This window comes from Syngnathoides biaculeatus, chromosome 10 (genome assembly GCF_019802595.1).
Source record: "Syngnathoides biaculeatus isolate LvHL_M chromosome 10, ASM1980259v1, whole genome shotgun sequence".
NCBI classification, from domain to species: Eukaryota; Metazoa; Chordata; class Actinopteri; order Syngnathiformes; family Syngnathidae; genus Syngnathoides; species Syngnathoides biaculeatus.
The window spans coordinates 3,206,591-3,230,876 of NC_084649.1; the positions used below are offsets into that span (position 1 = coordinate 3,206,591).

A 24,286-nucleotide genomic window follows, 5' to 3' on the forward strand; every position below is an offset into this window, starting at 1 on the left:
GGCCACCTCATGGCTCACTGCCCAGTCAACCCGCATGCTCCAGACGCAGGGTATCCACAATGGTAAGTCTGAATTACACAGCGGGAGGCACGACGCGGCCTCTGCTTCAGGTGACGTTGAGCACAGGAGAACGTGTATACACGGCTACAGAATTCATCGACTCCGGGTCTGACGCCAATCTCCTGAACTCGCAAGTGATTGACTTATTGGGCTTAGGGACCTTTAGAACGCAGCGCCTCTGACACGCTTATGCTGCCAATGGCAAGTTTACTCACCGCACTGGGACCTTAGGCATGGCATTCCCAGACGCACACGCTTAAGTTTTCACATTTTCGATTCACGAAGCAGTGACATCATCTTGGGGAGTCCCTGGCTAAGGCAACATAACCTTGTCATTGACTGGCCAGCCGGATAGATCAAGTCGTGGGGTCCGAAATGGAGAGGCATGTGCTTTGCATCCCTTGATAAAGAGGGTTCGCAGGTCGCTTTGGAAACTCCGCGGGACTCTCCGCAAGAACCGGATTTAACCTTGGTCCCTGCCTGCTACTCTGGTCTTAAGGAGGTATTCTCTGAACCAAAGCCCAAGTCACTTCCACCTCACCGCCCATATGACTGCGCTATTAATTTACTCCCCGGTACCTCATCCCCGCGGGGGAGACTCTTCTCTCTCACAGGCCCTGAACATCAAGCTATGAGGGACTACGTGAAGGAATCGCTGGTGGCAGGTCTCATCTGACCTTCATCATCCCCCGCCGGAGTGGGCTTCTTCTTCGTAAAGAAAAAGGACAAATCCCTGCGTCCCTGCATTGACTACGAAATGACATCACCATAAAAAACAGGTACCTCCTTCCCTTTATCGCCACAGCCTTCGAACTGCTGAAAGGAGCGAGGATATTTACTATGCTGGACTTAAAGAACGCGTACCACCTAGTTCGCATTACGAAGGGAGATGAATGGAAAACTGCCTTTAACACTCCCACGGGGCACTATGAGTATTTGGTGATGCCTTTTGGACTGATGAATGCACCAGCGGTGTTCCAGAATTTCAGCAATGACGCTCTGTGCGATATGCTCAATAGGCATGTTTTCGTATATCTTGATGACATTCTGATTTTTTACCCGGACGAAGGTTCCCATTTCAGGCATGTTCGGGCTGTGGCTGCAGCAAATGTTGCGGCATGATTTGTACGTGAAGGCAGAGAAGTGCAAATTCCACTGTCCCTCCATCTTGCTCCTGGGTTTTGTCCTGGCGGAGGGGGAAATCCGCATGGATCCCGGCAAGGTTGAGGCTGTCCTTCAGTGGCCCACTCCCACGAATCGCAAGGAGGTACAGCGATTCATTGGATTTACCAACTTTTATCGCAAATTTATTCGGGATTTTAGCACCGCAGTACCTTCGACTGGGATCCGAGCTGTCAGGGTTCTTTCAGCAAGCTCAAGTCCAGCTTCACGTCAGCTCCGATCCTCATTCTGCTTGACCCTGATAGGCAGTTCATGGTTGAGGTGGATGCATCCGATTCCGGGATAGGGGCGGTCCTCTCTAAGAAGAGTTCCAGGGATGGGATACTACACCCCTGCGTGTTCCTCGGTAAGAGCTTGATGCCGGCGGAACGTAACCATGACCGGGAGTTGCTCGCCGCTAAGACTGCCTTGGCGGAGTGGAGACACTGGTTAGAGGGGACTCAGGTCCCGTTCCTGGTGCTGACAGACCATAAGAACCTAGAATATCTAAAAACCGCCAAGAGCCTGAATGCACGGCAAGCTAGGTGGACCCTCTTTTTCACTCAGTTCCGCTTCATTATGTCCTACACACCGGGGTCCAACAATGGGAAACCCGATGCGCTGTCGCACATATACGAGGGAGATAAGCCGCGACCTGATCACGCCCTGATCTTCTCCTGCTCCGTGTCAACCTTTACATGGGAGGTCGAGGTCCAAGAAAAAGAAGCCCTTAAAGACTTCCCCAGCGCGGCAGGCCCCCCCCCCTCCCCCCGTCGACAGGCTGTTTGTCGTGCCCCCTCTGAGGGGGAAGTTGATTGACTGGGCCCATACGAATCGCACAGTGTGTCACCCAGGAATGACTAAAACGCGGCCGGTGGTTGAACAGCGCTTTTGGTGGCCAAACATAAAAAAAGACGTCTAAGAATATATCAATGCGTTCCCAGGTTGCGCTGCCAAAGAACCAACCCGCTACGGCCCACGGGAGAGCTTCGTCCGCTGCCCGTCCCTCGACGTCCATAGTCCCACATCTTTCTAGATTTTGTGACCGGCCTTCTGATTTCACATGGTCACACCGCCGTGCTTTCAGTGGTGGATCGGTTTTCGAAGATGCTTCACTTCATCCCGCTGCTCAAGATCCCCTCCGCCAAATAAACCGCCAAGCTCCTATTGGACAAAGTGTTCCGGTACCACAGCTTGCCTACCGACGTGGTGTCAGACAGGAGACCCCAATTCATTTCCAAATTTTGGAGGGAATTTTGCTCGCTGATAGGGGCCACGGTGAGTCTATTCTCGGGTTAGCACCCCGAGACCAATGGCCAGACCGAGCGGGTCAATCAGGACATGGAAACCGGCCTCTGATGCCTGTCCTCCCGCGACCCAGCATCGTGGAGTCGGCAGCTCATCTAGGTGGAATACTCCCACAACTCCCTTCCCTCGGAATCCATAGGTATGTCACCCTCCCTCTCTCTTCCCGTCTCTAGACACTGACTTGCCGGTACCGTCAGCATTGGCAGTGATAAGGCACTGTAAGCAGACCTGGGAGCGAGCCAGACGGATGCTCCTGCGTATGGAGGGCACCTATATGGTGAGGGCGCCGACCTATAAGGTTGGACAACATGTCTGGCTATCAGCGAGGGGCCTTCCGCTATGGATGGAATCTCGCAAGCTGGCCCCCAGGTTCATCGGCTCTTTCCCTGTCACTAAGGCGATCAACCCGGTTGCTTTTACTGTCATGGCCCTGCCTTTCCCTGTCCTGGCCGTACCAGTCCCAGAGGTGGCACGCACCTGCCGCAATCAGCAGAGGTGCACACCTGCGCCTCATCTCTAGTAATTACGTCCCAGTTATATAGAACCACACGTACGGTCTGGTCTTTGCCAGATCGTTGTTTAATGCCTTGTTCCCGCACTCTCGCAATCCTGTTCCTGATCCTCTGTGTACGGATCCCTGCCTGCTCGCTGACCTGCCTTCTACGCCTAATGTCCTGGTTACCACTGGTCCTGTTGACTGCCTGCCTGATCTCCAACCTTGGACCGAATAAACACTTTTCCAGAACTGCCTCTCAGCCTCCCGAATTGTGCATTTGGGTCCAAACCCGTGTTCTGGCCATGACAGTATCCACTACTTCCAAACCTCAATGTTTACAGGCTGAGGAGGAAGCTGCAGACCCTATGCAGGCTCCCCGGCAGCTCCGTCAGGCTCCTGTGCCTGCTGCCCGGAAGCTGCGTCAGACCCCGTGGCTGCTTTTGTTCTGGCGGCGTTCAACCAGTGGCCACCACCTGCTTCCATTTTAGTGAGGCTCAACCAGTGGCCGCCCCTGCCTTTTTCCTGGCGGCACTTGACCATTAGCCGGCTACTGCATCTGTTCCGGCGACGCTCAACCTGCGGCTGCCTACCGCTTCTGTTAGGGCAGGGCTCGACCTGCGGCTGCCACCTGTTTCTGTTCCCTGGCTCTTGCTTTGCCATTGGCTTTGTCATTATGGACTTCCGCCTGAATGGCCCTGTCGAAACCCTCGTCCTGGCCAACCTCTGGAACTGCCCGGCCAAAGACATCAATTTGGGTGGCCTCAAAGCCCACCAGACTGACCCTGATGGATGAGTCTGTGCTCTACCCTGGACCCCACTTCTACCTCCCTGGGTTGGTCACTTTTGGTTTTGGAACTGTTCCTTAAAGAGGAGTACTGTCATGTTCTCAGTTTTGATTGGGTTGGGTTTGTTTGTTTCCTGTATTCCATGTCTCATGTTCTTATATTGTTAGTTGTGTCTTCCTGTTCTTTTTTACCATCCTCCCTAGTATTATTCAAGTTCTCTGATTGTAAATACAGTATAATATTATATTTGCATTATTATCGTCACACACATTGTTCAGTTGCTAACCGAACCACTCTTACAAGTAATGTATGGATCTGGATTATGGTGAAATTATGCTACTTGAATTGTCACATAGGACTGAGGTATGAATAGGAGTGCACATCTTGAGGATGCCTTTGTGCAAAATAAATATGAGATGAAGGACGAAAGGAATGCATTAGCTGTGACCTCGTGCTCTGCTTGTGATGGAAAACATTGTGATATGTTTGGATTTCAGTATGATCGAAGTCAAACAAAGTGTTCCCAGAAGGTCATTTGTACATGTTCTGATGAGGTCAATACTGTGATAGAAACTGATAATTAAATTAGTCAGGATTCTAAAAATGTTTGACTTGAAATTGTTGCTAGTCTTCATCCGACTACTATGTATACATATATTGAGATGGAAGGATACAATCACACTGGACACCAAAATAGTATTTTTTTGGGGGGGGTTGTGGTGGTGGATAAAACACCCCCAGGGGGAAAATGTTTCTCACTTATCATTGAACTTTCAACTCATTCAATGATTCAGAGAAGTTATTCTGTGTGTTTTCCTCTGCAGCTGCTCTCATGTCCTTCATCTTTTTCTGTCTAATGCTATTTCTTCAGCGTGTAAGAATACTGCATGACAATAACGTGGGCAGCAATCTTTTAAAAAGTCATCATTTCTTTCACTAGAAAATAAAACTATATCAAACTGCACTCAACTTGCAAAATCCACTTTCAATATATACAGTTGAAACCATAAATTTACCCACATGATATGAAAATACACATTTACCCCCTCACTCTCTGATCTTAAGACAAAACTTTTGCTTATTTTTATTTTAATTAGAATAACCCAAATTATTTCTCTTTGATAAATACAAGAAAATAATAATTTTTTGACACATTTTCATGACTTTCTTCAGAGTCAGAAATTACATACACTAAGTTTTTTGGAATTTAGTATCACTTTAAACTGTAGTACTTGGGTCAAATATTTTGGATCTCGTTGTGAGAGAACCTTCTCACAATACCTGGCAGGGGTTTTGGCCAATTCCTCCTTACAGAACTGATGTGACTTTCTATTTGTGACTGTCCAGGTTTTTAGGTCACCTTGCGACCTTGCACCATGCCTTTTCACATCTGGCCATACATTTTCAATGTGGTTGAGATCAGGGTTTTGTGATGGGCAGTCCAAAACATTGACTTTGCTATCCTTAAGCCACTTTTTAAACCATTTGGCAGTATGCTTTGGGTTGTGTAGCATAAAGCTGTAAGCCATGGTGCTACAAATTCTCATGATCATGTATTGTTCTAAGACTCTACTGAATGAGTTCAAAATTAGATGGCTTTTCTGGCTGCTCCCAAATAAAGCCAGCACAGTGATATTTGGATATGATCACATTAAAATTGGCATGGTGGGCACCATCACCTTCACTGTGCTCCATGATGCTACCTGTGTTCACCTTCCAAGTTTCTCATCAGGTCACCAGCCTCTTGGGGCTCTACTTATTTTGCACCACAAGTTTCTCCATCACAGACAACATGAGTTCTACCCTACTGTAGGTGACCACATCCAGCTGGGGGTTACTGTTCACAGGTTTGGGCTGTCTTAATGCTTTCAATTTATCCACTGTGTTTTCACTGTTAGTCGGCGCTATTTGACAATGAAATGGCTGAGCTACAGAAACTCCTTGATGGTGGCATTATCGAAGGAATCAACAAGGCCATAGTGTCTAGTGTAAGTGTAATTTAACATCATAAAGCACCATTTGGAAATACAGAAATAGCTATAAATACATGTTGGATTACAACAGTATCTTAGAGTATTTCTTGAATTTCATAAAACTGTGAAATAGTCAGACACAAGGGTAAATTAACGGTCAATGCCTGGTACAGTACAAACTGTCATGTACTGTAATAATTAACTCCAATTTTGATCTTTTAACCACTTAAAGTAACTGAGAACAGCTTGCCATTTACAATGCTGACCCGGAAGCAAGTTAGGATGTGTCTTACCCAAGCCACAGGCAGCCCATATTTTTTTCTCAAGTGAAGGAAGTAGACAGCCTTCACATGCCCAGACTAGCGGCATCGAACTGAAGATAAAGGCCTTGTTTATGTTTTGGTAGCAATACTTCGTAATTATTCAAACGTCTCACCTGGTGTGACAATCTTAACTTTGAACAGCAAGATCTGATTCTGATATTCTCTGTTCAATGGTGTGGCTTGAAAGTTGAAGGTCTGATACCATTTGTTTAATATTTGTATCATTTGTTACCGGACTTACACATGCAGTACAACAGTTCCTCTCTTGGTACTCTGTCATAAGCTTTCTCCAGATCCACAAAGACACAATGTAGCTCTTTCTGACCTTCTCTGTCCTTTTTCAACGGGCATCCTTAAGGCAAATAAGGCATTTTTGGTACTCTTTCTGGGCATGAAACCTTAGTGTTGCTCGCAGATACTTACTTTTGTCTTGAGTCGAGCCTCCACTACTCTTTCCCAAAACATCATTGTGTGGCTCATCAACTATATTCCTCTATTATTCCCTCAAATTGCTTCCACACCTCCACAGTTATGTCATCAGGACCAATTGGCTTTCCATTTTCAGTGCATTTCTAACGTCCCCCTTATTAACCATTGCCACTTCCTGGTCCTGCACACTTGCCTCTTCCACTCGTCCTTCACTCTCATTTTCTTCATTCGTCAACTAATCAAAGTATTCTTTCCATTACTTTATCACACTACTGGCACCAGTCAACACATTTCCATCTCTATCCTTAGTCACCCTTACCTGCTCCACAACCTTCTCATCTCTATTCCTCAGTCTGGCCAACATGTAGAGATCCTTTTTTTCTCCTTCTATTGTGTCCAACCTGGTGTACATATCATCATATGCCTCTTGTTTAGCCTTCGCCACCTCTACCTTTGCCCTACATCACATCTCAAGGTATTCCTTTCGCCTCCCGTCAGTCCTCTCAGTGTCCCACTTCTCCTTTGCTAACCTCTTTCCTTGTATGACTTCCTGTATATTGGGGTTCCACCACCAAGTCTCCATCTCCCCTTTCCTACCACAAGATACCCCAAGTACTCTTCTGCCTGTCTCTCTGATCACCTTGGCTGTAGTAGTCCAGTCAACTGGGAGCTCCTCCTGTCCATCGAGAGCCTGTCTCACATCTTTCCGAAAGGCTGCATAACATTCTCCCTTGCTCAGCTTCCGCCACCTGGTTCTCTGCTTTACCTTTGTCTTCTTAATCTTCCTACCCACCACCAGAGTCATTTTACACGCCACCATCCTATGCTGTCGAGCTACATTCTCCCCTACCACTTCCTTACAATGAGAAATCTCCTTCAGATTACATCATCTGCACAAAATCTAATGCACCTGTGTGCTTCTACCTCTGCTCTTGTGGGCCACTCTAACTTCGTGTCTCTTCTGGAAAAAAAATGTTCACTAATGCCATTTCCATCCTTTTTGAAAAGTCCATCACCATCTGTCCCTCAAAGTTCCTTTCCTGGATGCCGTACTTACCCATCACTTCTTCATCGCCCCTGTTTCCTTCACCAACATGTCCATTACAATCTACACCAATCACAACTCTCTCTCCATCTGGGATGCTCAGAACTACTTCGTCTCGTTCTTTCCAGAATTTCGCTTTCAACACTAGGTCACATCCTTTCATTCTTCGCCAGCTCTTCCTTTAAAATAACCCCTACTCCATTTCTCTTCCCATCTACTCCATCGTAAAATAATTTAAACCCTGCTCCTAAACATCTAGCCTTGCTACCTTTCCACCTGCTCTCTTGGATGCATAATATATCAACAACTCCTGAGCTTTTCCTGTCATAGTCCCAACATTCAAAATCCCTACACTCAGTTGTAGGTTCTGTGTAGTCCTCTTCTTCTTCTGCTGACAAATCTGCTTTCCTCCTCTTCTTTGTGTTCGACCCAGAGTAGCTGAATTTCCACGAATGCCCTGCAGGTTAAAGGTGCCGGGGGGCAGGCATTGTTAACACGACCAATCTTGTATGATATTCTTTAGATTTTTCTTTTTTTCCTTTCAGTTTGTTCCATCAGGGGTCGCCGCAGAGTGATGTTTGGCATAGTTTTACGCCGGGTGCCCTTCCTGACGCAACCCTGCATTTATCCGGCTTGGGACCGGCCTACAGATTGCACTGGCTTGTGCCCCCATAGGGGTGGATTGGATGAGTAATGGATGATATATAATAATAATAGGCCTGGCAGAATGTGACAACAAACTCCATGGATGGGCAACGCAGAAGTCAGAGGTTTTTAGTGGTCAGTGGTGCGGTATGGTGGGTGTGGGGTGTGATTCCACCCGACCCCTATGGCCCCTCTCACAGGTGGTGAGCCCATGGGAAGGGGGACCCATGTTACCCTTTCGAGCTGTGCCCGGCTGAGCCCCATGGGTGCAGGCCTGGCCATCAGGCGTTCGCCTTCGAGCCCCACCTCCAGGCCTGGCTCCAGAGGGGGGCCCCGGTGACCCGCGTCCGGGCAAGGGAAACCAAGATCCAATTTATGTAGTAGGGTTTTTGTCGTCGTACTTTGTCTGATCCCTCACCTAGGACCTGTTTGCCATGGGTGACCCTACCAGGGGCATGAAACCCCAGACAACTTTGCTCCTAGGATCATCGGGACACACAAACCCCTCCACCACAATATGATGACACCTCGAGGAGGGGTAAATAAACAGTCTACCCAAAAAAGTATCTCCAGAAAAATGAAAATGTTTTACAGGGTGGATACAGTTATTGGAATCAAAGAATTGGATACTAAATGTAAAATTTTATTCACTTTGCTTCAGGTTAAGTTGTTGTCAGGTTCACCAATCAGACATTCATTAAACAGGACAAAAAAGGAAGCAAAGACACCAGTTCAAGTCTCGCGAGGAGAGAGGAGAGGAACTGTCTCGTACAATTCACCACTGGACTCTCTGATTATCCTCTCCTCGGCACATCTATTTATTTAGTTTTGAGAGACCCCTTATTTACATGGATTTTACAAAAAGGAGACGACAAGCAAAACAGTTTGAAACAAGGTGTAAATGTTTGTTCATGTGTGTGTGCATGTGTGGAAGATTGCTGAATACATGTGTGGTCATTTCTTTAACAGGCAGCAGTTCTAACAGTTCTGATGATGAGATGTTTTGATTCTGTCTATCTCCTGGTAGGAGGCTGCCACGTTATCAAGGGCTGAGCAAAGCATTTCTTTATTGGAAGCAAATGTATGATAATTATGATCACAATTATTCCTACAGTAGTTCAATATAAAAATTTAAAAAGTGCTGTTTCACTTCATTCTGAGTTTTCTATCTCATCCATTTGTAAATACATTGAAATAAAGGCTAAGCTGTTGACCATTTCTTTTCTCTTTTGTCAAGCCCATGTATAAAGGAATTTGCCTCACTGTTCAATACATTCAGAGGGGACTTTTTGCTGCTCTGTGAGTTCAACAATAATATACAAAAATGTCATCTTACATTCCTATCCACGGTTGAAAATGAAGGTACTCTCATTCTGAATGTTGCTGAAGTTGATGTGAAAGAGTGAAATAAAAGCTTTGGCCTTGGAATGTGAAAAGGTAACAATGATGGGAAAAAAAGAGCGTACGAAGAGTTGATGTTACAGAATGCATGTTTGCACTTCTAATTTTCAGTGGAAGCTTTAAGAGGGTGAAATACACGACTATTGTCATTGGTATTAATATATTTTTTCATTCTTTTGAAAAGTTATGCTGATGTGAGTGAGTCACATTGATTCTGAATGATGGGCTGGGTTTATAAACGTTCTTCAGGCCGCTTTTCTCTAAAGTCAGTCACTTATACACATGTGGCAAAGTCTGACTCCCTTCTCAGCTTTAGTTGTTACCTCGAAGGACACAGCAGCAGAGACATCTCTTCATCATGAAGTCCTTCTTTTGTCTGTTCTTCTTCCTGCTTTTGCTGTCCCGTGGGTATTCAGCGGTCATCACAGGGGTAAGTCAAAATAAACACCTTCATCAGCAATGGGAGGAAAAACACAATTAGTGGTTACACTGCTTAATATATGAGAATCAGGCATATTTATGCCAGAGATTTTACAATCTTTAAGGATATTCTTCATTAGGAGAGAACAATAAGAGGAAATCAGGAAAAGATTGAACTATTTAAATGTATCACAAATTTAATTGTTTCAAAAATGCACTTTGTATTCAGGTCTAATACAACCACAAACTTTTCTATGAACTAAATCATTTATAAACGAATTAATCGATTTTGTAAAATTAAATGTTTTATATTTCATATTTTAGGGGCATAATGCTTGATGTAAACTCCTGTAATGTTGAAAATGGTATTTCTGATACTCGATTTATTTAATGTATTTATAAAGGGGATTATAATAAAATATCATTATTTTAATTTTTTCTTGTAAATAAATAGTATGTGGGTGTATATTAAAAAAGCAACAACACCCAAAATTTAATCAATGCTGAAGATGTTGCCTCAAATTTTCTAAGTCGAATCATGTAATATGTTGACACACCTGTCGAGTTGTCTGGTAAATTTGAATAATATTTCTGCTCTTGGCTGGCACCTTATACAATTCAAATATTACTGTGTGTTACTTCTGTCATTTCATCAAGTGGCAGTAATTCTAAGCCTGACTTAAATCAACAAGTGCAGTTCCATGATGTGACAGACAAATAATTATCATTATTGTTATGTTATTGTTACATACACTAACTCTTGCGCACTAAAATGAGAAATCACTAAGATAATTGTCAGCCAACACGGCACAAAGCAGGTAACAAAAAACAGATCAAGTGAAAAGTTTTTAGTTATAGAAGTTAGTATATTAGAGCCATAACATTCTTCAACCTCATGAAATTTCATATTGTACAAATAAATTAGATCAAGAGTTACCAAAAGGGAATCCCATTATAATGTCACATGGACATCCATCCTTCAGTATGTTTGTGTGTGTGTGTGTGTCCAGGCATGTGAGAAGGACTCCCAGTGTGGAGGAGGAATGTGCTGTGCGGTGAGTTTGTGGATTCGTAGCCTGCGTATGTGTACACTGATGGGAGCGGAAGGAGATAACTGTCACCCCTTGAGCCACAACGTGAGACTTTCTCAAGATACTTTCTCGTATCAAGCATGAAATACCTTTTTACCAAATTTTTGGCAGCATTGTGATTTTCCTTGTAACAGGCAATCGCTGTACTAATTTAAAAAAAAAACATTGTCATATGTTTTGCACAAATTACACTTTATAAGAAAAAAGCTCATGTCATATTCTTTGTGCCCAGGTTCCTTTCATTGGGAAAAGACTTCATCACACATGCCCCTGTCTACCCAACTTGTCATGCATCGCTGTAGAAAAGGGACAATCGAGATGCCGTTCATCATTTCAGAGAGATCACAACTATATCTAATGAGTAGTTTAATGCTACTATAAATATTTCCAGCTGTTGTGGTATTCATTCAAATATCTTTTTTAATCAGGAGGTACTGTATATTTATTATAGTAACATGATAGTCCAGTGTTCAGTATGTCTGCTTCAGAGTTTTTAGTGTTGGGGTTCTAATCTCATCATTAGCCATCTTGTATGGACTCTGTACTGTTTGCACAGTGCTTGTGTGGGTTTTATCCAGGTACATCGGCTTCCTCCCACATTCCAAAAACACGCAGGTTAGGTTCATTGAAGATTATTAGATTGTCTGTACCTGTCAATGTGCGTGTGAACCCTTGATTGTCTATATGGGCCTTGCGACTAACAAGCGACCAGTCTGGAATGTACCCCACCTCTCACCCAAAGTCAGCTGGGATCCCGCCCAGTTAATTTCCAACCTTAATATGGGTAAGTGTTATATAAAAAAGTGATGGATAATAAGGTATGGATAGTAGGTTTAAATACAACATCATTCAAGTAAGTTTGTCAGGAGAAATGAAAACATAAACAAAACAGTGACTGGCCTCAATTGCCTTACTGGAGTAAAACTGCCAAACTAGTTGAAAAACTATTTAATCATACGAACAACTCGGGCAAAACTTTATGGTGAGACAACCTCCAGAGGGAAGCAATTTTTACAACTAAAAAAACATAAAGGCCGCCTCTTCTTCTTTTATAATAAATACATGAGTGCAGAATTCAGAAAGGGTTGTTGTTTTATCTTATACATTTGAAAAAGAGTAAACACCCAAAGACCTGAAAACTGTCTTGAGTTCAAGTAAAAGGGTCTGAACAGAAAATTACTAGAAAAAATAAAAGGACACGAGAATACTACTAGAGTACAAATCTTAAAATAATCTGGTTAAATGTAAGCATCAAAAGTAATTTTCTCACATTAAGTGTCATGAAAGTAAAAGTATTTAGATGGGAATAAGAGACACTAGCAACATTTTTTATTCCAATCTACAAAAACAATTCCTGGAGCCTCACATGTGTTAATTTGTACACCAAAATTAAAATTTTTTAAAATGGATTGGATGTTAACGACCTAAATAAATGAATAAATAAATAAAAGGGGTGGCACGGTGGTTCAGCTGGAAAGCGTTGGCCTCACAGTTCTAAGGACCCGAGTTCAATCCCGGCTCTCCCTGTGTGGAGTTTGCATGTTCTCCCCGTTTCTGCGTGGGTTTCTTCCGGGCACTCGGGTTTCCTTCCACATCCGAAAAAGATGCAACATTAATTGGAGACTCTAAACTGCCCCGAGGTGTGATTGTGAGTGCGACTGTTGTCTCTCACCATGTCTCCTGCGATTGGCTAGCGTCCAGTTCTGGGTGTACCCTGTCTCTCGCCCGTTGATAGCTGTGATTGGTTCCAGCACTCCTGTGACCCTTGTGAGGATCAGCGGCTCAGAAAATGGATGGATGAGCCTTGTCTTGCCCAACGTTGGTATTAGTGGGGCATCTTAGCGTAAATTGACACTGCAGGTCAATTCTAGTTTTGTATGTATAGATGTATATATATTTTTTTTCATGTCGCTGTGTAAAAGACAATTCTGACTTGTTTCAAATCTAACCCAGGCCTCTTTTATATGTGAATATGAATCGAGAATGAGTTGCAGTATAGACAAGGCTACAAACGTTGCAATTGTTTCCCAAAGCAGCCATGCAACCAAAACTCTGGTGGATGAAGAAGCAGAAAACAAGAGGTGGCAAAAAGAAGATGCTTTGAATTGATAAGATTCATCTTGTACAAAAACCTTGACATTGTCATAAATGCTTCATGATGAAACCTATGCAAGGAGCCATACCAAAACCAGGGATGCATCCCCCTCACATTTTAGCGTTGGTGCCCCTTTATTTATTAACTGCCCCTTTTTAGGAGTAAAAAATTTCAATCGAAATACAAATACAAAGGAATTAATAATGTAAAATCAAACACTTGCAGGCCTCGACACTAGTTTTTCCACTGACAGCCCTGGACCATGCAGAATGTAGTGTAGTCATGCATAATTCGGATACTCTAGCTTTGTATACATTATAATAAAGATTGTTAGTGTTGTTAGTTAGCTGCAAAATATTTGACTGTGTTTATCTAGTTTATCGCATGTTTTGGGGAAGTGGGAAGAAACTGGAATGCCTGGAGAAAAGCCACCCAGGCACAGGGAGAACATGCAAACTCCACACAAGAGGGGCCTGGATTTGAACCCTGGTCCTCAGAACTGTGAGTCAAAAATACTAACTAGTCACCCACTATGAAGTGGGTGTCATGTAACAGCATTTTTATTTTTAAATTTCATGACTATTACTTGTTATGGTAACTTAGCGACACAGGAACATCTACAACTTTTGCAGTGATTATTTTTCCACATGGACTTTTGATGCAGAACAATAAGCATGAAACAACCAAAAAAAAAGAGTACATACTCTACAGTACATGACAGAATGTATTTAAAGTTTAGGATCTTTTCATACTGAATAAAAAAGCTCACGTGCAATACCTTTGAAGCATCCATATTTGTTTGTGAATATCGTACCTCTATTTACCTCTAGTATCTTATTTTTTTTTCTGACCTGAATGTTGGCAGGTGGTCAGGCAGGTTATAATTGGTGTTGCCACAATGTGAGAGGTGACAATTTTCAACTTGTACTTGGCCATTTTTGTTCTTAATTTACTCGTGGATGATTATAATTTGGTGAGTTTTTTGAGTTTTTTCAGACAACTTTGCTCTTAGGAACACTTGTACACACAAACCCCTGTACCACAATAAGGTGACAGCTTAAAGAGGGGTATTGATTATTATTATCAGTTATTATTATTAATGCAAGGCTAGCTCTATTTTGGGTTCCGCACCAAATGGTCTTTACAAAGACCTAAAATGTTTGATCAAATTTCAGAAGGGTACTTTGCAAAATTAGGGCATGGCCTCAACCCACCCAAAGTACTCCATCTTGACTCGCCACTGCATTAGTTTATTCACCTGTTATTTTAGGACTTGTGCCAATGTAAAACCAAATGTGACTAAAATTCAAGAGTCCAGTTATAAATGATGCACGTTTGTTAACTTTCTGTGGGATCTGATTCAGTCAATCCGAAAGATGGTCCAAGACTTCTGGAGAATCAAGTCATGCTTTTAGGGTATTTCACGAGCGTCTGACTTGTTCAAGCTTGTAAACGATAGTTGATAAGCACTCTAAAATAAGTGGCTATCCCAGTGGTACCAAAGATCCAAAAATAGCTATATGATCCACGCAGGAGATTTAACAATGAATTTCAGAGCAACGTCGAACATTATTTTGCTTACACTACGCAATTTTTTATCGCTTTACAATTCAATACATGTAGTGTATACTCGAAGTGATAATACTCGAAGCTGGGAAACCCCAGGGTTACGCCAAAGAAAATAAATCCGAGTAATGCATCTTCATTGTGTTTTTCTGCTCTTTGTAACGGAGCGACAGCTACATTTGGCCAGTGACGCACTTACGTCATCGTCGGTGTGCGGAAAGAGTGTTTCTAAAACAAGAGAGCAAACCAAACCAAAGCGGGTGTTTGAACAAGAACAAGGTCACTCACAGAGACGCAATCTTAGACCTTCGTCATTGTACCTGCTCTAATGGCGCTTTCAGCGGATAAGGCGGACCTCCAAACGGACAGAGGACCTCTCAGCGGTCCGAGCGTTTCGTCGGACGACACCATCGATATCGACGAGAAAGAGTTGGAAAATATCACAAAGAACCACCGAGGGGACGACAATTCCACGTTGCCGTTACACTCACCTTGGACCTTTTGGTTAGACAGGTAACGAGTTTGTGGCCGTTTTCCGCATTGTCGTAAACTGAGGTCCCAGGAAGAGCGAGGCTGATCTGGGGAATAGATTGTTCAAGCTACAGCTATCAAGCAGGCCTCCGGGAGTAACTGTAGCGGGATGTTATTTGCCTCCCCCTTGTCCCATTACTGTACTCTCCAACACGAAAGTAGACACGCAGACGTCTTCAGTGCAATACAACTCTTCGCTTTCTGCTTAAAACCCTAAAGTACAGGATCAGAGATGATTGACAGTTTTCAACTCAAGTCAATACTTTACTACTGTACCATCGCTCTTTTGACTACAACGTGAATCCAAAGCCATAGCATATATATCGAATTTAGAATTTGGCGTTGTGTAGGATGACATGAAGCTTGCTTTCATTGCCAACTTTATTGAAGACCCTTTCCTAGTGCTGAATTGTGAAGTTCTGGTAACTCCAAGGTTCAACAAGAGCTTTTCAATTTGAACTACTTTGCACAGGAATGTCTTGTGATCACCGTACGGTTCTAAGTCAATGTTTTGGACACTATATGATACGATAAAAGGGGAAAACAGTCAATTCCAGCTCACATTTTAATATATTTGTGACAATATGAAGATACAGTATGTGGGGAAAAAGAATTGTCATCGAAATAAGGTAGCTCCGTATAGCAGGGTGGCCACAAATTTTCTGCATGCGAGCTACTTCCAAAGATATCAAAATGACCTATGAACTATAAAAAATGCAAAATCAATATTTATGAATATAATGAGTTTTCCTTATATGTACCTTCTGTTGTGTACCTTGCAGAACTACATGAACCCACTTCATAAAACACATCTCTGTACAATTTTTGTCATGCTTTCACTTTGATGATGATTTGCACTGAATGGAATCAACCAGGGGGGCACGGTGTATCAGCTGGAAAGCATTGGCCTCACAGTTCTGAGGTCCCGGGTTAAATCCCGGCCCCGCCTGTGTGGAGTTTGCATGTTCTCCCCGTGCCTGTGTGGGTTTTCTCGGAGCACTCTGGTTTCCTCCCACATCCCAAAAACATGCAACATTAATTGGAGACTCTAAATTTTCCCTAGGTGCGATTGTGAGTGCGACGGTTTGTTTCCATGTGCCCTGCAATAGGCTGGCAACCAGTTCAGGGTGTACCCCGCCTCCTGCCCGTTGACAGCTCGGATCAGCTCCTTGTGCGGCTAAGAAAATGAATGAATGGATGTATGGAATCAACCAGCAAAATACAGAATAACCCAGACAGCAGCAGCACCTAGGCCTCCTCTAGAACGTCGTTTGACTCCTGTATGTGATGGTGAATAATTTTCTCACAGAGGTAGAATATTTAATTATGTGAGGGTATTTTTCCTTTTTAAGTTCAATAATTGACCATGAATCCTGGGCATGAGCCAAATGTCATTTTCAACTTGTCATGTCAAAATCTCATCCTCCATATGACATTAGGTGAAAACAATGTTGACATTTTTGTTTTGAATAAATTTGCAGATCTTCCTGAAAAAGGTTAACTCATGAATGAATTTAAAAGGGGTCCATTAAATTAACTGGTATTTTAATTTTTGCACCTTTCTCTTTACCAGCTTGATTTTTGGAGAGTATTAAGTGGATCTACGGTATATCTCCCAGTTTGGTTTTAATCTTTCGGTATGACAATTACTGTCATATTGTGACGTGACAAGGTTTTTATTGACAGCCATCCAAGAAGATAAAACATTGACCTTCCCCCCTCCTACACAGACACACACACACACAAAAGAAAAGGAAAGTCCAACAATGAATACCAACACTAGTACGGTATCAGATAGTGTTGAAGTTTGGTTAGGAGGGTACCATAGTGCACCAAATCACAAGGATACTGTGTGTGACTCCAGCAAACGCATACGGCATACGGTCATAAGGCAATGATTTGTATCTAGCAATAAAAGCAGAAGGTACTGTGAAGCTATAATAAGACCAGCTTGTTGAAGTGTAATTCTTTTATTTTTTTATTAAAAAAAATACTTTTTATACATTTGTTCATATAGAGTCCCTCCAAAAAGTAATGCCCCCGTCCTCTTATATTTTTAGATTATTTCCACTTCAAGTTCAACAAACAAATGTATATATCACACAAATATATATAGTCCAAGGGAACATAAAATGATTTTTAAATTATTTCATTTATTAAGGAAAAAACAGTGATATGTGGCCCTGTGTGGTAAAAGTAATAGAATAGCAAATAAAGTAATAATAATTAAAGAAGCCACAGAAACAGACAATTTACAATTTAAGTCTGACAAAAGATCTAAAAAAAAACTACAACAAAATGATGCGATCCAAAGAAATTCCAGAATCGTCAACACACTGTATTTACAATAAATGTATCTTTATTTATTTAGTCAGCGTGATCAACTCGTGTTGTCATCCCCACGGTAATGAGTGATAAAGCCCAATGATGGTTAAAAAAAAAATGGGATGGGGTGGTATCTGAGTACAAGATTTTATTGTAGTACTGTCGTCTGACTGTTCTAGCAAGCCGACCTCCTATTTACGGGAGTCCCGTTGTGCGTGCCCCCCCCCCCACAACAATACGTCACGATTTCCAACAGGAATGTTTGTTACAATGTATCGCTAGCTTGTTGCCAAGAATGCCAAGTATGTTGAAGTAAACTTTCAGCATTTTCAAAAGATTGTGAGTATAGATCGTTCGTGTTTATTCCTTGACAGGCCAGTGCATTTAACTTGTCTTCAGATCAAGTTTGGCAGATCAATTTATTGATTATTGATTATTGATGGAAATGTTTACTGTTTTATATCATGTTCAACTAATATCAGTTAAAATTGGAAATGATCATTTCTGAGTTTTAAATTTGAGTTTTCTATTTTAGTTATGTATTTATTTTATTTGTAATTTACAGTTATGTTATATTAATCCAGTAAGTTATTTTAAGGCCATCCCTAATCACACCCGCAACTTTATCTGCGAGCATGACTGACCACACATGTACATGTTTCAAATGTGAGTGACTGTGTGTATCAAAATATTAAAGGCAACTGATTGTACTATTAGTATTATTAGATCTATATCTAAGATAGTGAGCAATGTGGTCAAGTGTATCAGTGCAACGCGACATAAGTTTGAGACTTAAACCTTGATAGTAATTACAACAGATCAACTTCTTTAACATGTTTTGCTGTACGGTGTAGAAATTCTAGGATATATTTTTGTGTATATTCTATATCTATAATATGTATAATGTGGGGAAAAGGACAATTTTAATGTCTTTTTACTGAATAGTTCACCTAATTCATTTGTCTTGAGATAAGATGGCATATTTTAATGACAAATGTGATTTTGTTTTATCCAGTGATAGGGGGATGGGGGGAAAAAAATCTGGGTTTGGCCCTTGGGGAGCTTCTGCCCAATTTTTTTTTGGGTCAGGACTTGGAAATTTTACTTTCAATTTTTGTATGAATTTTGTTCACAGATATCGCCAGAATGTACCACAGCCATCCATTTTTTCATTTCCGGGTGAGGGGGGGGGATGCCCCCAGAACCCCGAGTGCTCACATTTGTATTTTCAGGAATTTTCACGAAAGTCCACTTTCATCTCTAGTCTTGTAGTCTGACCCACACATTGAGTTGTCTCTCAGCCGTGTTGTCTTTCCCGTGCAAGAGAAGTTTCTTTTTCCCCCAATAACTTTATTGGCCGTCAGATATTTTCAATACTATGTTAAAGAACAAGTGAGAAAGCAAAAAAAATAAACTTCCTTTTGCATTCACATATACTGGGCACGATGGTGACCGGGAGTCAATGTCTTTTGCAGAGCGGATCAATGACGATCGGCGAATTATAACAAAGCCGATCAGCATGAAGTACTCACGATCGGCTGATACTGATATAACCAATCAAACTGGTATCAAGTCAAGTTTATTTGTGATATTTGTCTATTTACATTTGTTTGATCAACTTAAAATGGAAAAAGTGTACAGAAACTTGAGAAGAGAAGTAATACAAAATGATCAGTGGCCATAAAATGTTTGGGCCGGTTATGTTTGATAACACCTCTTAGGAAATGTGGCCAAAGTGTATAAAAATCTCCTACCCACACTTGTGTGTACTTAGCCATTATTGATTTTGTATTTATGTGGTTAAACCTTGAGCCACGCTGAGCAAGTTCGAATCATGTTGGTCCAATTTAAAACTGCTAAGTAGTCATCAATCAGGGCGGTGACTGAGCGATTTGGGAAAACAGTCTGAGGTTGTTTCCATGTTTTAAAATACATTTTGCGATTTCAATCTTGTATGTTAGTTTGTCTTCAGTATGATTGATGAAACAAGAAATTATTCTTGACCAACATGACATTGGATACAGCCAACAAATAACTCTTTCCTGTTTGCCATTGGAAAATGTTCTGATGAGTTGAATATCCATCCATCCATCTTCTTAGCTGCTTATCCTTACGAGGGTCGCGGGATTGCTGGAGCCTATCCGAGCTGTCATTCGGCAGAGTACCCCCTGAACTGGTTGCCAGCCAATTGCAGGACACAGGGAGCCAGACAACAGCTGCACTTACAATCACACTTGGGGGGGAGGGAAATATAGAGTCTCCTACTGATGCATGTTTTTAGGATGTGTGAGGAAACCAGAGTGACTAGAGAAAACCCACGAAGGGATGAGAAGAACGTGCAAACTCCACACAGGCGGTGCTGGAATTCAAACCCCGCTCCTCTAAACTGTGAGCCTAATACTCTAAACAGTTGTTCCACCGTGCCACCTTGATATGAATAACAAATCTTTATTTTAAGAAATGCATTCCATCAAATTGACTTATTGATTTAACTCCATGCCTTGTAAAAATGTACTACTGTGTCATGATGCTCGTCAATAGCCGTAGGACTGCTGTGACTCTCTAACATGGCGTAAAACTGTCAATTTCATTCTTAAAACCCCTTGTTTTTGGTCATACCAGTGTCCAGAAAAGGTACTTCTGACAGTTACTCTGTTTGACCGGGTCTTCTATTGGCTTTGTCTGTATTTGGCTAAAACCACCAAAAGTGGGATGAGCAAAGGAAATGTATATATGGAGTGCATTGCATACACAAGCTATCTTAAAGTGTCACTGTCATGAAATGCATGATTTTTAGTATGTTATTAATGACAAGAGCAACCGACATGGACCCATGCCTTTTTCACCACAAAACATGATTTTGAGGTATACAGCTTTTTGTAACTCCCGCCATGAAAATCCTCTCGAGGGATTTGTTTTAGAGAAGAAGCAGGAAGTTACTTTATTAGGAGCACAGTACATGGCAGGACAGCCCTCAAGTGGACTCGTTTGTTTCTGTTTGTTAGTTTTCCTCCGGAAGACAGCTCGTTTTTCCTTCGTGTTAGCCAACATGCCGGCTCGTTGCATTGCTGGACATTGCTTGAACTTTTGGGAGGATGGGTTTACCCTTCATAAGTTTGCAAGAGACCCGGTTCATCGTGAAAAATGGATTGCATGGGTGCAAATGACGAGACCTTCATAGGTTCCAAATGACAGGTAGGTGTGGATACAGCTACTAAAAACAAAAAAGCAATAGGGGGGGGGAATCCATAAATCAGGGTTGCTAAATGTGTCGATGTCCACATCGGAAGGCTTCCATGCAGCATCCGCCGAAAGACGGCCTCCGTAGGCCTTGTGGCTCGCTTCCGGCCTTGTCGACAAAGCCGGTTAAGGGTGAGGCCTGCCGCCAACCTTGTCGGCCAGGGTGGCTCGTCGCCTCGGTGGCTCATGTCCGCCGCGGAATTGGGCGTTTATCACCGCCGCGTGCAGGTGGATAGGGCGGGGAGATGATTTGGCCGTGATCGCATGTCATCTAAATACGGCTCGGAACAATAGGGTAATATTGCCCTGGAAACTTCACTCGGTTGTGAGATGTTTTCTTCGAAAAGAGCTTTGTGTCTGAAGGGACTTGTCCTACAATAGGGGCCACAGCGTGTTTTCAATGGCAAATGTCTGGGGTGACGTCACGGACAGTAAATGCAGTCAATATGGCGACCATTTGGAATGTCGAATGAGACTTTTGCAACTTTGCGCATGGATGACGAGCTCTCAGCTCATATTTATTTTTTTGTGTGGACATTGAAGTGAATAATCTTATGTATTTTTCATTTCAATATCTAGTTTCAAATGTTTATAGGAATGATACTCGACTTTTAATTTGCTTAGCATAATTAAAAGCATTAAAAAAAAGAAAAAAAGAATTCCATGCACTGATGAAGAAGGCAGCTAGTTAGCTACAAGAATTAATGTGAATGAATTACAAGACGTTTTGACCATCAACATTTCATACTTAGATTGCGGTAATATGCTTCAGTTACTCGCTCAGCGGCATTGGGTCTTATCGTCCCCACGCGCCGTTCCCAGCAGCTATGAAACTCCGTGAGGCTGTCTGCTTATTGGACAGCGGCTCTTCTGAGTCTGCACTCCCACACCCTGTGACAATTTTAAGTGTTTTATGAAACATGGGAAAAACTAAACCTCTAACACCGTTAACAACAGAACGAGAGTGCTCAACTTTTATCAGGAAGAGATTTGATGCGGGTGATATTGATTTGTCAGTGTGCCTCATGGGCAATATTTCCTTCACCACATCCTGATTCAATAAGTCACTGGTGAGGTGGCGAACGAGCAGAGAGAACACTTCACTATGACTTTATATGTACATATGAATTGTGCAACAAACAAACTGAACTGAAATAGTGTAATATATACATATGTAGACACACACAGTGCTGTGAAAAAGTATTTGCCCCCTCTGGATTTCAGTTTTTTTGTTTTTCTTTCCCACATATCTATCACATTCAAAGGTTTCAAATCATCTGATAAATTAAAATATCCCTCAGAGACAACCCAAGAAAATCCAAAATGGTGTTTTCGAATGACAATTCAATTTATTAGGGCACAAAAAAATCCAAACCTTTTTGACCCTCTGTGAAAAAGTAATTGATCCCTGAACCTAATGACGGGCTTTGCCAACCCTGGCAGCAATAACTGAAATCAAGTGTTTGCGATAATTGTGATTAGTCTTTAATATCACCCTGGAGTAATTTTGTCCCACTCTTCTTTACAGAATAGTTTCAATTCCGCCATGTTGGAGGGTTTTCTAGCATGAACTGCCCGTTTAAGGTCACACCCAAGCATCTCAGTTGGATTTAAATCCTGACTTTGATTTTGGTATTCCCAAATTTTATTTATTATTTTTTTTTAGCCATGCAGAGGTGGTGCTGGTGTTTATTGGATCGTTATCTTGCTGCATGATTCAAGAGTGCTTAAGTTTGAGGGCACAAACCGATGGCCGGTTGTCCTTCAGGATTTCTGGTACACAACAGATTTCATTATTCCATCAATCACTGCAAGTTGTCCTGGTCCTGAGGCAGCAAAGAAACCCCAGACCATGAGAGTGCCACCACCATGCTTCACTTTTGGCATAATGCCTTTTTTAACAAATGCTGTCATTTTTCCGTCAGACATAACAGGCTGCACACCTTCCAAAAAGTTCAGCTTTTTACTTCTCAGTCCACAGAATCTTTCTTCAAAAGTCTTGAAGATCATCAAGATGATTTTTGGAAAATGTGGGTTGACCCTTTGCCTTTGTATTCTTTGCTGACAACCAGGGTTTTAACATGGGAACCCTCCCATGAATGCTATTTTTGGACAGTGTCTTTCTTATGGTGGAGACAGGAACACTGACCTTAACTGAATCCAGTGAAGCCTGTAGGTCTTTAAATGTTGTTCGGGGTTCTTTTGTGACCTCACTGCATTGTGAGTCATGATCGCACTCTTGAAATAATATTAGTTGGTCGTCCACTCCTGGGCAGGTTTGCAACTGTTCCCAGTTTTCTCCATTTGTGGATAGTGGCTCTGACAGTGGTTCGCTGGAGCACCAAGCCTTAGAAATTGCTTTGTAATCTTTTCTAGACTGATGAATCGCAGACACTTTTTTTTTTTCTCATTTCTTCTTGAATTTCGTAGGATCATGGCATGATGCATCGGTTCTTGACATCTTGCAGCCTACTTGAGTTTCTCTGACAGATTCTATTTAAATGATTTCTTAATTCAACAAGTATGGTGATCATCAAGTTTGGGTGTGGCTTGTTAAATTGAACTTTACCAAATTAGTGGTTAGTCACAGTAACTTCTTGATTTAATAGGTTTTGATTTACTTTTCACAGAGGGTCAGAATTTTTTTTTTTTTTTGTGCCTTAAGTTGTCATATATTTACATACACAATTATTGTACTGTCTATGTGCTTATCAAACACCTCGGCCGCACCTTGCATGGCCCTGGCCACCTCCACGTGTACATTTTCAATCTAGGGAAACAGTGTTGTTGGAAAACTCACGGTATTCCAGGAAGACTCCCAGTATGGAGATCCACCCACTACCGAACTGAAAGACCTCTCCTTCTCTTGCTGTTAGTCATTATCAACCAGCATGAGTAGTTTGTTTTCCCAGAGCTTTTTGTAAACACATCTTCAAATCCTGTATTACGGTGCTCTTTTATCTCTGTCCAGCCAATGTTTGCATTTGTTTACTTCCTAAACACTTATTGATCTAGAAATAATCATCGTATGTTCATAACTTGGAATTCACGATAACATTTTTTTAGACTACTGTTCACAGTATTTTCCCCAAAACTATCACAAATGAAATATTTCTGTTTTATTCATCGGAAATCATGAAAAACAAGGTCTGCCCACAAACTACAAGACTGTGTGGTTGGTCCCTGAAGACAAGTCTTTCGTCTGTCAAATCAATATTTTAATGTTCGCGGTAGTCTGCCACTGGCTGAATAACATGTTACTTAAGTTATGCTTTATAAACGATGAGCTTTCCCGTGTTTGTGTCAATTGGGGATTAACACACAACAACTCGATATGAGTGGAGAGCGTTTCATCCATGCGCAAAGTTGCGGAAGTCTCACTCGATATCCAA

General features: G+C 42.0%; 2 protein-coding genes across 3 annotated transcripts in view; both read left to right on the forward strand.

Moving 5' to 3' along the window:
* Nucleotides 1-9,057: 9,057 nt before the first annotated feature.
* prok2 (prokineticin 2) lies at nucleotides 9,058-11,495 on the forward strand. Its single transcript, XM_061832205.1, has 3 exons — nucleotides 9,058-10,056; nucleotides 11,057-11,182; nucleotides 11,370-11,495. Exons 1-3 carry the CDS (start codon nucleotides 9,985-9,987, stop codon nucleotides 11,493-11,495), a joined length of 324 nt encoding a protein of 107 aa, XP_061688189.1. The 5' UTR covers nucleotides 9,058-9,984.
* Nucleotides 11,496-14,099: 2,604 nt separating this feature from the next.
* The window catches only part of eif4e3 (eukaryotic translation initiation factor 4E family member 3), a 29,990-nt gene continuing 19,803 nt past the window's right edge, over nucleotides 14,100-24,286 (forward strand). The window contains exon 1 of one of the 2 annotated variants that reach the window (XM_061833228.1): nucleotides 14,100-14,205. In XM_061833228.1, the coding sequence (XP_061689212.1) occupies nucleotides 14,192-14,205 (14 nt within the window). In that variant the 5' untranslated portion in view covers nucleotides 14,100-14,191. Of the gene's footprint in view, nucleotides 14,206-14,951; nucleotides 15,312-24,286 lie in introns of those variants that run through there. The other variant, XM_061833227.1, reaches the window with a different exon arrangement.